At 40.7% G+C, this 15,978-nt stretch overlaps 1 protein-coding gene across 2 annotated transcripts in view; it reads left to right on the forward strand.

The window, feature by feature from the left end:
• The first annotated feature begins 3,618 nt into the window (after positions 1-3,618).
• ccdc12 (coiled-coil domain containing 12) overlaps positions 3,619-15,978 on the forward strand; it is an 87,049-nt gene continuing 74,689 nt past the window's right edge. Inside the window, exon 1 of one of the 2 annotated variants that reach the window (XM_048529943.2) lies at positions 3,619-3,734. In XM_048529943.2, the coding sequence (XP_048385900.1) occupies positions 3,651-3,734 (84 nt within the window). In that variant the 5' untranslated portion in view covers positions 3,619-3,650. The remainder of the gene's footprint in view (positions 3,735-15,978) is intronic. The other variant, XM_048529942.2, reaches the window with a different exon arrangement.

Here is a 15,978-nt window from a genome sequence, read left to right on the forward strand (position 1 = left end):
GACTTTCTGGGAAATAGAATTCCATAGACTAATAACACATTGCAAGAAAAACTTTTTTTCTCATCCCTGTCCTAAAGGGGAGGGATCTAATTTTAAAACGGTATCTTCGAGGTTGAGACTGCCGCAAAGGGTATACATCTTTTTAGCATCTGCCTCGTCATGTCCCCTCAGGATCTTATGCGGTTCAATAAAACAACCATTCCTGTGAATTCTGAGGGTTTAGGCTGAACCTACTCAATCATTCCTTGTATAACAACCTTTTCACCCCAAAAACTAGTTAGAATCAGTCGAGTGAACTTTCTCTGAACTGCTTTACATACCATCATATGAACAAATAAATTAGAGGCAAGAGCAGACACTCGGCCTCTTGAATCTCCTCCACAATTCCATCAGACCATGGCTGATCTGATGACTGCACATTCTTGCCTAGACCTTAAGTTATTAATAACTTATCTACTGTCTTAAAAGTATTCAAAGATTTTATATTCACTATCTTTTCGGGAAGAGAGTTCCAAATCTTCATGGCACTCCCCTTGACACCCCTTTCTCTACTCCCCTCACCATGACCCCTGCTCCCATTTACAAGTCATGCTTATATTATTAAATTAGAATCATTTGCATTTATTGTTGAATTTTTTTTGAATAGCATAGTGTTAAGGGAGCTGATAATATATTGCATGTTAAATCTGATTACACTTACTTAAACCTTAGAATTGTATTCATTGATTGACACTTTTGCAAGAGTGGAGTATGTGAATGAATTGGTTACCTCTTTATGAATCATTGAATTCTTACAATGCAGATTAAGGGCATCTGGCCCATTGAGTCTTCTGAAAAGCAACCTACCCAGACCCATGCACCCCATTCTGTAATCCCACATTTCCCATGGCCAGTGCACCTAACCTGCATATCTTTGTACTTCTTCAACAAACTCTAATAAATTAGTGAAGCACAGTTTCCTTTTCACAAAAGCCTGTTGACTCTGCCTGACTGTAATTTGATTTTTTTTAAGTATTCAGCTATAGAGTGCTTAATAATGGATTCTAGCATTTTCCATATCATAGATTTTAAGCTAATTGGAAGAAAAAGGCTTCCTGCTTAATGTCTTAACTTTTCCTGAACAGAGCAGCTACATTGTGACTTTCCAATCGACTGAGACCTTTTATAGAATCCAGTAGATCAAATATCTGTCTCCACACATGTAAACATTTCGTATGAAGTTACACACAATGGCAGGAGGAATAGAGGAGTTGAATATTTAAGTAAAAAGCAGCAACACCTGTTCACTGGCACCCAGTTCAGGTTCCATCAGGGCCACTCAGCCCCTGACTTCATTACAGCCTTGGTTCAAACACAGACAAAAGAATTGAATTCCAGTAGTGCATTGGGAGTGACTGTCCTTGATATCAAGACCATGTTTGACTAAGTGCGGCATTAACTTTCACTGGACTGCCTCCAATGATAGATCTTTCCTTAGATAAAGACCCCAAAAATCTTCACAGTATTCCAGTTGAAGTCTGACAAGTGCCTTGTGTAATCATAAAAAAACTCTTAATTTTATACTCCACTCCCTTTGAGAGATAAACCAAAATTCCATTTGCCTTCGCTACTCCCCATTGATCTTGGATGCTAGTTTTTGAGTTTCACTCCCAAATCCCTTTGTTCTGGAACTTTTTGCAGCCTCTCTCCTTTTAAATCATATTAAGCTCCTCTATTCTCCATGCCCATGTACATAACCTCACATTTCCCCACATTTTGGTTCATCTGTCAAGTTTTTTGCCCATTTACTTAACCTGTCAATGTCACTGTCGGCCTGCTTGATTGGCACCATGTCTACATCCTTTACCACTGAATATCTGTAGTAACATTGTGTATTATGTACTGAAGATGCATTTCACAAATTCATTAAATCTTCATAGGCAGCACCTTCCAAACTCTCAACCACTTCTGTCTAGAAGGACAGGGGGAACATTATTACCAAGTTTGCCTGGAAGTCACTTACCATCCTGACTTGGAAACATATCACTGGGTCAAAACTCTGGAATTACCTTCTTATTTGCATTGTGGGTCTATCTACAGTGGTTTGCGGTGGTTCAAAAGGCAGCTCACCTTCTCAAGGGCAATGAGGGATGGGCAATAAATGCTGGCACAGCTAGTTCCTCTCACATCCCACAAGCAAATTAAAAGAATGGAGAAACAATGCATAAAGTTACAGCACAGATTTGGGAATAGGGCTAACACAGTGGCACAATGGTTAGCACTGCTGCCTCACAGTGCCACGGACCCAGGTTCAATCCCGGCCTTGGGCAATTGTCTGTGTGGAGTTTGCACATTCTCCCCCGTAACTGCATGGGTTTCCTCCGGGTGCTCCAATCTCCTCCCACAGTCCAAACATGTGCAGGTTAGGTTGATTGGCCATGCTAAATTGCCTGTAGTGTTCAGGGAGGTGTAGATTAGATGGGTTATAGGGGGTTGGGTCGTTCTGAGGTTTGTTGTGCCAAAGGGCTTGTTCCCACACTGTAGGGATTCTGTGATTCTTCACACAGATATATGGAAAGGATAGCAAACAAGTTCAGCAGGTAATAGGGGAGGCAAATGGAATGGAGTACAAAAATATTGAAGTTTCACTGAAATTATACAAGTTAGAAAACACCTGAAATGCAGAGAACTTGTTTTGTTCTCTTGTCTAAGAAAAGGTATACTAAGATTGGAGGTAGTCCAGAATTGACACATGTAAGATTCATAAGGGACTTAACAGGGTAGATGTGGAAAGATTGTTTCCCCTCGTGAAAGAATCTAGGCCCAGGCAGCATAATCTCAGAGCAAGGGGGAAGCACAGTTCAGAGACAGATAAGCAGGCATTTCTTTTCATGAACGTGAGGAATGTGAAGCTGTGGAATTTTTTGCTGCAGAATTCGTTAAATGTCTTCAAGGCTGATACTGACAGAATGTTAATCAGTAAAAGAATCAAGGGAAATTAAGCAAAGACAGGAAAATGGAATTCAGGATTATCAAATCTACGATGACCTCATTGAATTGTGGAGCAGTCTTGATGGGTTGATGCATCCTATGTTTTATAGTCATATTTTTATATGAAACGTACATTTCTATAGACCAAGTGGTGATCTTTGAACTTAGGAGGGATTTAATATGTAACCGTTTTATTCCATCCCTTTCTGGTATTGTACTTGGAATAATGTGCTTGGTATTAATTTATTAACATTCATGTTACGTTTAATGGAGTATATATGCAGAAGGAAAATGTGACAAAAGAAACAGAATACTTGGAATTGAACTGTGGCTCCATTTTCAAGTACACAAGATGAGTCAGACTGGTACCTATGAGTAAGTTTTAGTGTTGATTTCCTGTAAAGCTTACAACCACATTAGAATGTGAAGTTTCTTGCTAGATAAGTATATGAGTGAATTATTTCATGGATAACCTACGTTTAGCCATTATCTTGTGTTCCTCACTTATTTTAACGATAAGATGTTTGAGAACGCTGGTAAAGAGTCCAGCATGGGGCGAATCGATACACTCGATGGTCCAGTCCGTGCTCTCATGTCGGTTCTGGCCGGTCGTCTTTTGATTGGCTGGTTACGCCTTGTGTGAGGGCTGCTGGGAATTGTAGGCGCTGGGCAGCCGGAAGATGGCGGATGGAGCTGGGAAGCTGCAGGAGGAGGCGCTCAGGCGGAAGGAGCGGCTGAGGGCTTTGAGGGAACGGCAGCTACAGGTAAACGAGGCAGGGGCAAATGGATTGTGCCTTCATTCACCAGCTCTCATCGTTACTCCCAGGCTTCTAACTCTAGGTCACAGTTTACAACTTGATAAAATAGGGGAATAGCATAGCAATCCAACATTAAGTTTACAGCCTCCCTTACTTGTAAGATACCACTGCTGCTTGTAAAGGAGAAGATAATACTGATGGGTCAAAGTGCACCCACCAGTTAATAGTTCCATTGATTCACAATATGCGAGGAAAAAAAACGAACTTACTTATTCTCAGTGACATAAAATATGAAATACTACAGCTAGTTCTTCCTATCTTCTGGATGATGGTTCAAAACGAAAGAAGTTCACACTAAAATTAAAATGGTAAACTTAAGGGAGATAAAACTCCAGATCCAGACGTTGTACATCTAAAAGTATGTATCGAAGACCCAGCAAGGACATTACTACTACTCCTGTTATTTTTGAGAAAAGATTTTGCTGCTGGATTGTTGGTTGTAATTCCTATATTTAAGAATAGAGGCAGAACATATCCAGTAATTTATAAATCAGTCAATATTATATTTGTGATAGTTCATATAAAAAAAACTTATTGAAGGAAGGAATCAGAACACCTGGAAATGAGAAATACAATAAGGAACAAGCAAAAAGGGACAGTTGTACCTGACAAACCTTTATTGAATTTTTTTGAAAAGGTAACAGAGGATTTGCAGTGCCGGTGTAGTAGATGTAACTTACTTGGATTTTCTGAAGGCCTTTGATATGATGCTCATAATAGGACAGTGATTAAGATCAGTGAATGTGGAGTCAAGGACAAGTGGCAGATGGATGGCCAGCATGCTTCAAAATGGAAAGCAGAGTGCGAGAGTTATGGGTAGTTTTTCCAATTGGGCAGTATGTGGGAATTGATTCTCTACAACAATCACTGATGTTCACAACATAGATCAATAGTTTAGACTTTGGAAACAAAAATGCAATGTCTAGTCTTCTGGGTGATTGTAAATTAATGTGGTTAATATTCAATGCTGAGGAGCTCTGCAACAAAGTAGAAATGCAATATATAAATTTACAGTAATATAAAAGCAAAATATCATGGAAGCTGACAATCTGAAATTTAACTCAGTCTGGCGGCATCTTTGGAGAGGGAAGCAGAGTTGATGTTTCAAGTTAAATGACTTCTTCAGAGCTGAAGAGAAGTGGAAGAGATCTGTGTTTTTTGCGACTGAAAAGTAGAGAGGGACAAGTGGAATAAAGGTTCTAGTTAAGATCGGGGAAAGTTTTGGGGAGATTGGAGATCCATGGATCTCCAGTGGATCACAAATGAACAAAAGACAAAGGGAGTGCTAATGGTTGTGGAGAAAACAAGGCAATTGATTAAGATACATACCAAATAAGGGATGGAAACAAAGTTTGAATTCAAATAAAAGCAAAGCTGACCGAATGTAAAACAATAAATAAAAACAATGCAGATATTGACGGATAGCAGAAGAATGGGGACATTGGAATGAGGAAATAATATTAACATGTTAAAATATAGTTGCCTGGTCTGAAGTTCTTCTACTCAATGTTGTGTCCAAAAGCTTTAAAGGGCCTCAACATAAAATGAGGTACCGCTGTTCCTCCCAGCTAGTGTTTGACTCCACTCGAACACAACAGGCCAAAAACACAAATTTGAGCAATAGTCTGTAGTGGTGTAATGAAATGGCAAGCAATTGGAAAGTCAGGGTTTATTCATGTAGACTTAGCAGAGGTATTTTGCAAAAGTGGTGACCCATTCTGCACTTGTGGTCCCCAGTGTTGAGACAACTACATCATCAGTGGATGCAAGAAGACTACATTGAAAGAGGTCTAAGTAAATCATTGTTTCACTTGGATTGAGTATGTAGGCCTTGGACAAGGGAAGAGTTAAAGGGACAAGAGTCACACATTCTGTGATTATATAAGAAGGTGTTATTGGGGGAGGGGAGAGAATGAGATGTTGGGATGATAGAGGTGGACTAAGGTGTTGTGGAAGGAACGTGCTCTTTGGAGTGTTGAAATGAGATGGGAAGGGAATAATTGGTGGAGGCATCCAGCTAGAAGTGGCAGTAAAGGTGGAGAATGATCCTTTTGAATGTGGAAACTTTTGGGGGGGTTGGTGGTTGGTGGAAAGGGAGGACAAAGGGAATCCTGTTGTAGTCTTGGGATTGAGGGGAAAAGTGAGGGCAGAAATGCAAGCAATGTGTTGGGTGCTCAGGGTCAGACAAATCATATTGCAGATGAGTCACATAAATGATCTCCAAATCAACTTGCAGAATGAACACGTAATTGATGAATGAAATTACTGCATATAAATGTTAAGAAATACATTTTGGTTGGAGAAATAGGAAAGCAACAATTACTTGGAATTTGAGTTTTGTTAAGATGCAAGAACAAAGGAATATCAAAGTACGAATACATCAATTACTCAATCTGCAGAGGGTCAGCAAAACCACTAAAAATGCCCAGTTTTTAGAGGGATGGATTTGGAAAATAGTGAAGCTATGATTTAGATTTTGACTGCATCACATTTATACCACCTTTGGTTCGGCTTCCCATGTTATAAAAAAAGATATTGAAGCAATGCTGAGGGTACTGAAAATATTTAGAAAGATGGTACCAGAAATCCCATAGGTATTGAGAAAGGATTGTAGGGCTTGGTCCTTTTCTTTCTTAAGATGGCTAGGGGGTGAATTAATGGACATCTTTGGAAAGGTTTTAAGCAAGTGATTACCGAGAACATGTTTCCTCTTGTGGGAAGAGACAATATGAGAGTCACCAAGAAATTTAGGTGAAACTTAAGAGGAAACTTGATGGTGGAAAACTCATGAAATTGTGGAAATTGCTGTCAGATGGAGCGATCAAAGTAAATACTAAGGCTGTGTTTAACTGGTCAAGTGTATGAGAGAGAAGAGAATAGAAGATGATAAAACAGATTTGATGAGACAAGATGGAAGGAGACTCGAAAAGCATAGCCCAATTGGCTGAGCATCCGTTTCTGTTTGCACATTGTGTATATACGGTGGGTTCTCTTCTCCTTCATTTGACCACTAGCTCTGACATATAATGAGGCCAAAAAAAACTCGAATTAAGAGTCTAATGATAGAATTATAGAGTCATACACTACAGCCCATTGAGTCTGCACTGACAAAAACTACTCTAAATCCACACGAGTTCCACTTTCACGCACCTGGCCCATAGAATTGAATGTTAATTAAATGGTACATCAGGCTTAAGGGGTTGAATTGCTTTCCTCCTCCTCCTAGGTTCGTGTTCTTATATGAGGAAACAGTAAATGAGGGGGAGAGAAAGCTGAGCCAGGGCCAGAGATGCCTGGAGTTCACAGCTGGGGCAGACTAAATATTTTGGCCAACAAACAGTGATGCAATGGAAGGAGATGTGGGGATGAAAAATCTAGTGTAATTGAAGATGATCTGAACAATGGAAGGTATATTCAACAAAGAAGATTTGTTTCTGACAGTATGGATACTTGGTTGATAGTAAGAAATAGGTTTGATCATTTGGGAACATTTGGTGTATGCTATCATTTGGGTTTTTTTAATTTTGGTAATTGGATGTGAGTGCCACCAGTGAGGGTACTACTCATTGCCTGTTCCTAAGTACCCATGAGAAGGTGGTAATGAACTTCTTGATTTTCTGCAATCTGTGTGGTGTAGATTCACCCACAGTGCTGTTGGGATGAGAATTCCATTTCTTTGATCTGATGACAGTGAAGATTCAAAGATACAAGTTCAAGTTAGGATGATGTGTGGGTCAGAGGGGAACATAAAAGTGGTGTTCCTGTATGTCTGATGCCCTAATACTAGGTATTTGTGGGTTGGGAAGATGCTGTTGAAGGAGAACTTTGGGTTGCTGCTGTGCACTCTGTAGATAGTACATGCGGCTGCCTTTTTCTTCCATACCATTAGAACACAATGTTCAAGGTGGTGAGTTGCTTGACATGAGGTTTTGATAGGCACTTGATTATTGGGAGTGGGGTTGTAACTATTGGCAAGGGAATTCTGGGGAGGAAGATTTGACTCAGATCTCTTATTTGATCCTGTTACTCCTTTGGCTTTATCCTGTGACAGTTCTTGGTATGAAATTACCTCAGTTTTAATATTCTCATGGTTTTCGCATTCTCCATTGCTACCTGCTCCTTAACTCTGCAATGCCCTCAAAGTTTACAACCTTCCAATTCTGTATCTATCAATTCAGGGCAATTTTAACTCGTTAACAGGCAGCAGGGCACTGAAGGCCTGATATTTCCTTTGTAACACTCTCTGACCTCCTTAAGAATTTCTTTGAAACCTATTTCTTCAGTGTCCTAATATTTCCTTTTGTGTTTTTTTGTTGAGCTCCTTTAGATATTTTCCGTCATTAAACAATAATTGACATTAATAGGTATTTTCAATCAAGCTATTCATGAAACACCTGTGGGAGATGGTGGGACTTGACTTGGGCCATCTGACTGAGAGGAAGAAATACTACCACTTTCTCAGAAGAGCCCCTATACAAATGACATTTATATAGTGAGATGGGATTCAACAAGAGAGAGCATAGTCTTTTAGTGGAAGGTCAATTCAGCTAAATAGATGGGGATAACGAACAGTGCATGGAAATTCTCAGTCTGGGTTCAATAGTAATTTTATGTTTGTGTCAGCTCATAGACTCTTAAGTTTCAGCAGGGATCAGTAATAATTTTATTTAGTGATCTTTTTGTAATATTCACAATTTCACAAAGATGTTTGTACTTTTATGTCATACATCTTTTTAAACTATTATTTAGAAGTTTGGGTTATAGCTGTCACTGATGAGAATGACATTTATTATCAATGTTTACTTGATCTGAGAAGTTAGTTGACACAATTGAGAGCAGTTAAGAGTCAGTCATCTTAAGAGTTTCTGAGGTCACACATTGCCAGGCAGAATAAGTATGCCATGTTCACTTCTCCAAAAGCCATTCGTGAGCTTACTGAATTCTTAGAACCAGACAGTTTTGTGGTTTCTTTCACTTTATATGAGAGTTCAAAAAAATAAAATTCAGTAGTTGAATTTGAATATATTCTCTGGATTATGATCCGAAGAGACTGTCTTTGCATTTATGCAGGGACTGATCAGAGCAAAATCTCTCCATCTGTTTCACTGAAGTGTAATGACTATTTTTACGTAGGTGCTAGTTGTTTTTGATCAGCAATTCCTCTCAATGGGGCAGTGAGTTTGAAGGCTAATTTACTTATAATTATATTTTTGAGGGGAGGGTTTTAACCAGAAGCTCAGGAAGGTTCTCTTTTTATTGAGTATTGTGCAATATTGCATGAGATTGCTTGTGCTTATGTTGCTCCAAGTATTTGAAAGATGCCAACTGTGACCACACACTGCTCCCTCAATGCTGCATCTCGCAGCAGCCTGGATTGTAAATTCAAACCTCTGTTGTGTGGCTGTGTGCACTAGAGCTATCTGACTTAGACTACCACAGTTAGCCAAGTTGACAGTTCATTGGTTCAGCAAATGGCTTCTCCCTGGAACGTGGGTGAACGTGAAAAGGAAGTAGTTACTGTGCTGCTGCTGTTTGTGATAAGGTCTAGTTTGGACTGTGGTTGAAAGAGGAAGTCTGTGTTCCTGCATTGTTGCAGTAGATTCAAATCATGTAAATACAACAGTACTTTCATCTGACATTGGAGAGCTTGGAACGATCAAGAAATATTTAGCCCAAGGGAACGTATTTGGAATTTTGTTTTCTTGCAAATGGATGCCACTTTGTAAAAATAACGTTAAAAGCAAAAGGTAGCTCAAAAAGTTACAAAGTGTACTAAAACATCTGTTGAGATAGGTTACAGCCCTTGCTGAGTAGACAAAGCAAGGAAGCTGGAGATATATACACAGTGATTTGTATTGGCAAAGGACATGAGTCAATGACCACAGCTGTCGTGTTTTGATTATCTTACTTTCTTGCCTGTGAATTTTTTTAATGCTTGGCAAATGTTGATCCTCAAGAGTGAAGCATGCACTGTCCAGTATAGCTAAAAACTGTTTTTACAACCTGTCTTGGCCTCAACTTTAGGTTACCTTTCTACTAGAGTATTCTCACATCCTTCACAACAGTAATTCCGTAATTCCTGTTTAGTGCTGAAATAGGAACAATTTTAAGTTGCTAGTTTCTCGTAATTGTTTACAACAAGGCAATTAAGTCAATTGCATAGATCATGCAGTGTTAGCCAAAAGGTCAGTAGTTTTATCGAAATCTGTTGCATGTTTTGCAATAATCGGATTTCAAGTCATAAACTTAGACTGTAAGTTCCGAAGAAGGGTCACTCGGTTTTCCCTGCACAAATGCTGCCAGACCTGCTAAGTTTTTCCAGCAATGTCTGACTTTGTTTGTTTCAGGCCTTCAGTATCCACAATTCTTTGGTTATTTCAGTTGGCTTTTAGTCCTGTCCTATTATTGCACCCAACTGTTTAACTGTATTAAGCCATGTATGTAAATGGAACAGCCTAAACATGCACAGAAGGGTCTGTCATCAACTGGGTGGGAATTTGGACACCTAAGCATTGATATTTAGTGATCTATGAGTGTAACTAAGGCTGAACTAGACAGCAGTGCTTTCACTGAGTTGAAAAATGGACAAAATGGTGAAAAAAGGTAGGGATAAAGAGTGACATCTTCAGGTGAAGTTGTATTTAAGAGTTTATTGGAAAAAGTAGCAGACCATTTAGCCTGTCATGGAAACAGGACAAATAATGTTTTTAAAAAAAGCCTTAATGCTTAGTTCCCAATAATGGTGCATTTGAAATAAAATGGATGAATTAATTGTGCAAATAGATGAAAACAGGTACAATATAGATAAGATTACGGGGACATGGCTGTTGGGTGACCAGAGCGAGGAGCTGAATGTTCGGGGATATTCAGTATTCAGAAAGGGAAGAGAGAAGGGAAAATGCGATGGAGTTGCATTGCTGGTTAAAGAGCAAGTTAACACAATTGTGAGGAATGATATTAGCTCCATTGATGTAGAATCTGTGTGGGTAGAGCTGAGAAACACCAAGGAGCAAAAAACATTAGTTGAGATCATATTTTGATCCCAAAACTCTAGTTTGATGTTTGGAATTGCATTAAACAGCAAATTAGGGACACATGCAATTAAGGAATGTTTGCAATTATGAGTGATTCTAATCTGCTAATAGAATAGGCAAATCAAATTAGTAACAGTATTGTTGAGGAGAAATTCTGGAGACTATATGGGATGGACCAGCGAGGGAACAAGCCATCCTAAACTGGTTATTGTGTCATGAGAATGAAATAGTTGTCAGTCTGGTTGTGAGAGCCCCTTTGGGAATGAGTGACCATAATAGAATAAAATTCCTCATCAAGCTGGAGAGTGATGTATTTGATGCTGAAACTATGGTCCTGAATCTAAATGCACAAACTGCAGCAGTATGAGGTGCAAGCTGGCTGTGATAGGTTAAGGAACATTTCTGAAAGAGAAGGTGGAAACGCAATGGCAAACATCCAGAGTGCAGGGGTGAACTGCAATAATTGTTTATTCTTGTCTAATGCAAAAGTAGAATGGGAAAAACAATAGCTTACTAGGGAAATTGGAGATAATACTAGATCCAAAGAAGAAGCATACAAATTTACCAGAACAAACAGCACTCCTGAGGATTGGAAACAGTTTAGAATTCAGCAAGAGAGGGCAAACAGATTGATTTAAGAAAGGGAAAATAGATTACAAGAGTAAGCTTGCAGTGAATATAAAAACTAACTAAAAGTTTTTATAAGAGCTAATGGAAACTGCACATGCTGGAAAATCCGAGGTAACGAAGTGTGGAGCTGGATGAACACAGCAGGCCAAGCAGCTTTTGTGCTGCTAAGATGCTGCTTGGCCTGCTGTGTTCATCCAGCTCCACACTTTGTTATCTTGAAGGTTTTTATAGGTTTGTGAAGAGAAAAAGATGAGTGAACATAAATGTAGGTACCTCTCTAATCTGAAGCAGAGAAGCGTTAAACGGGGAATAAAGAGTGGCTGACCAACTAAATACATACTGGTTCTGTGTTCACAATGGAGGACACAAATAACTGCCAAGGAACACAAGGTTTAGTGAGAGGGAGGAACTAAAGGAATTCATTATTAAGGGAAATGGTGCTGGGGAAATTGATAGGACTGAAGTCAGTTAAGCGTCCAGGGCCTGATGATCTACATCCCAGAATCTTTAAGGGCAGTGGCCTGAGACATAGTGGATGCATTGTGCTCATCTTCCAAGATTCAGTAGACTCTGGAACAGTTCTTAAGGTAACCCCTTGATTTAAAAGGGGAGGAAGAGAGAAAGCCTGGAATTATAAACCAGTCAGTCTTTGTTGGTAGTGGGGGAAGATGCCAGTCAGTATAAAAAAAATTAAGAGCACAGCACTTGGAAACCAATAGCAGGATTGGACAGATTTGGCATGGGCTGAAGAAAATTAGATCGAGCTTGATAAACCACTGGAATTCTTGAGGATTTTACTGCTAGGTTTAATGTGGAGCTAGTGGATTTGGTTTGTTTGGACCTTCAGAAGGCTTTTGATAAAGCCAACATAAGGTATTAGTACATTAAAGTGCATGGAATTGGGGGTAGTGTTTTGAGATGGATAGAAAACTGTTTGACAGACAGCCAACAAAGACTGGGAATAAATGCATCATTTTCTGAATGGCTAACAAAGTGTAGTTGGGTGCTGCAGGGATCAGTGTTAGGACCCCAACTGTTCACAACACGTATTAATAATTTTGATGAGGGAAATAAATGTAATCTCTCCATATTTGAAGAAGACAAAAAGCTGGGTGTGAGGGTGAACTCTGAGGAGGATACAAAGATGTTTAGTGGGATTTGGAGAAACTGATTGGGCAACTATATGTAAGAAGCAGTGTTATGTGGAAAAATGTGATGTTATCCACTTTCGTAACAAGAGGAAGGCAGCTTATTATTAGCATTGCTATAAATTGAGAGAGGAGTGTGTACAGTGAGGTCTTGGTGTCCTTTTATACCAGTTGCTGAAGGGAAGCATGCTAGTGCAGCAGGCAGTAAAATAAGGCCAACAGGATCAGAGATAATAGGAACTGCAGATGCTGGAGAAACCGAGATAACAAGGCGTAGAGCTGGATGAACGCAGCCGGCTAAACAGCATCTTCGGAGCAGGAAAGCTGACGTTTCAGGCCTAGACCCTTCAACAGAAATGGGGGAGGGGAAGAGGGTTCTGAAATAAACAGGGAGAGAGGGGGAGGAAGATAGAGGAGAAGATAGGTGGAGAGGAGATAGACAGGTCAAAGAGGTGGGGATGGAGCCAGTAGAGGTGAGTGTAGGTGGGGAGGTTGGGAGAAGAAAGGTTAGTCCAGGGAGGACGGACAGGTCACGGGGGGGCAGGATGAGGTTAGTAGGTAGGAAATGGGGTTGTGGCTTGAGGTGGGAGGAGGGGATAGGTGAGAGGAAAAACAGGTTAGGGAGGCGGGAATGAGCTGGGCTGGTTTTGGGATGCGGTGGGGAAGGGGATATTTTGAAGTTTGTGAAATCTACATTGATATCATTAGGCTGCAGGGTTCCCAAGCGGAATATGAGTTGCTGTTCTTGTGACCTTCAGGTGGCATCGTTGTGGCACTGCAGGAGGCCCAGGATGAACATGTCATCTGAGGAATGGGAGGGGGAGTTGAAATGGTTCGCGACTGGGAGGTGCAGTTGTTGATTGCAAACCCTGCATACGTGTTCTGCAAAGCGGTCCGCGAGCCTCTATTTGGATTCCCCGATGTGGAGGAGGCCACAAGGGGTACAGTGGATGCTGTGTACCACATTGGCAGATGTGCAGGTGAACATCTGCTTAATGTGGAAAGTCGTCTTGGGGCCTGGGATGGGGGTGAGGGAGGATGTGTGGGGGCAGGTGTAGCACTTCCTGCGGTTCAAGGGAAAAGTGCTGTGTGTGGTAGGGATGGAGGGAAGTGTGGAGTGGACAAGGGAGTCATGGAGAGAGTGATCCCTCTGGAAAGCAGACAAGGGTAGGGAGGGTAAAATGTCTTTGGTGGTGGGGTCCGATTGCAGATGGTCGAAGTGTCGGAGGATGATGCGTTGTATCCAGAGGTTGGTGGGGTGGTATGTGAGGATGAGGGGGATTTTTTTTGGTTGTAATTGCTTGGATGGGGTGTGAGGGATGAGTTGCGGGAAATGCTGGAGACAGGGTCGAGGGCATTCTTGACCGCTGCGGGTGGGGAGGTTGCGGTCCTTGAAAAACGAGGACATCTGAGATGTACGGGTGTGGAATGCCAATAATATGTTGGTCTTCACAGTGAGAGGGCTTGGGTGTAGCAGCAGGGTTGCTTTACTGCAATTATACAGGTCTTTGGTGGGACCACATGTTGAATATTTTATATGCAGTTTTCATCTCCTCATCTGAGGAAGGACGCTGTTGCTGCAGAGGGAATGCAGCAAAGGTACACCAGGCTGCTGTCTGATATGAGGAAAGATTTGAATTGACGAGAATTAGGCAGAATGAGAGGAGATCTCAGAAATTTATAAAGTTTGGAAAGGACTGACAAGTTTGATGCAGGATGGATGTTGCCAATGGAAGGGGAGTTCAGTACCAAGGGTTGCAATTTAAGATTATAGGATAAGCCATTTTGGACCGAGATAAGGAGAAATGTCTTCACCCAGAGTGGTGAACCATAGAAAGCAGTTGGTCAAAACATAGCAAGAAAGAGTTGAATATAGCACTTGGGGCGAAAGGGACCAAAGGATAGAGGGAAAGTGGGAACAGGCTATTGATTGGTTGATCAGCCATGAGCATAATGCATGGTGGGCAAACTTGAATGGCTAAACGACCTGCTCCTGTTTTGATGTTTCTATGTCTGTTGGGAGCAGAGGAAATTGGAACTGGAATCGGCCATTTGGCTCTTATGACCTGCTCCTTACCCAATGCCACTTTCCTACAATGTCCTCCTATTCCTTTCTGGTTTGAATTTCTAGAAATTCTTACCTTGAAAATGCTCAATGATTGAGTTTCTACAGCCACTGGGTCAAAAATTCCAAAAATTTACTGCCTTCTGAGTGAAAGAATTCCTCCTCATCTCAGTCCTATAATACTGACCCTTTATTTTGGGATTCTGTGCTGTGGTTCTTAATTCCTAACCATGGGAAACAGCTTTTGTTCGTTTACCCAATGGAGCTCAGATAAAATTCCATATGTTTCAATGAGATCACCTTTTTCTCTTCTAAACTTGAGTGAATACAGATCCAGTCTCAAGAATTTCTCCGTCTGGCACAATCTAGCCATTCCAGTAATCTCTTTGGTACGCTTTTTTATTGTATACTTGACATAGAGGGAATGCCATCGAGACCAAAACTGTACAATCTATTTCAGGCGTAGTCTCACTAAATCTCTGTACAATTGTACTGATAAATCATGGCAAATCAAACTAATTTTCACCTTTGCCTGATATGCTTTGACTCTATTAGCTAACAAAAATCTTAGTTTCAAAATTAACTATGGATTTGGCATCAATTGATGTTTGTGAAAGTGAAATCTAAGTTTTTAACACCCTTTGAAGAATTGTTTACTCAGTTTGGGCCTCAGAGGTCTGACTTTTTTTCACTATGGCCTTAGTCCTAGATTCCTCACCTAAGTGAAATAGACTCTCCAAGACAATATAGTCTGTTCCACATTAAAGAAGAGTTCATCAAGTTTTACTCTCCCTGTAAACTTCTAAATTGCGAAGAATCCAATAGGAGATGGTGTATTCTCTCCTTTTAATGTAATCCTCAGAATTTGGGCTTTGCTTCCCACCAAGTCAAGATATACACTTCACGACAATGGGGTTTGGGGGCCCAAGTCGGGTCACAGCTGACATTTTGGAATAGTGAACGCCGATCATGACACTTGGACCGAGTCGTATGGCTGTGCTTCTGCTCAAACGAGCACCTTTACTTGGTGGCCTTATCCCTTTCTTACCAGGTCTCACATCCGTATCTCTCTCACCCAAATTTCCACCCTGTTTCACAGGTCAGTCTAGCCCTTTAAACCCCCATACGTGTTCACTGAGGTGTCCTAACAGTTTGCAAGTCTTGAAATAGGGTCACAGTAGAAAGATTTGCAATGACTCATGTCAAGAATTGCCCGCAGTAATCCAGGTGTGGTGTGATCAAGGTGTTGTACAGTTGAAGCATAATTTTCCACCCCTTTGATTCTAGTCCTCTGGAAAGGAAATGTGACATTA

Source organism: Stegostoma tigrinum, chromosome 5 (genome assembly GCF_030684315.1).
Source record: "Stegostoma tigrinum isolate sSteTig4 chromosome 5, sSteTig4.hap1, whole genome shotgun sequence".
NCBI lineage: Eukaryota > Metazoa > Chordata > Chondrichthyes > Orectolobiformes > Stegostomatidae > Stegostoma > Stegostoma tigrinum.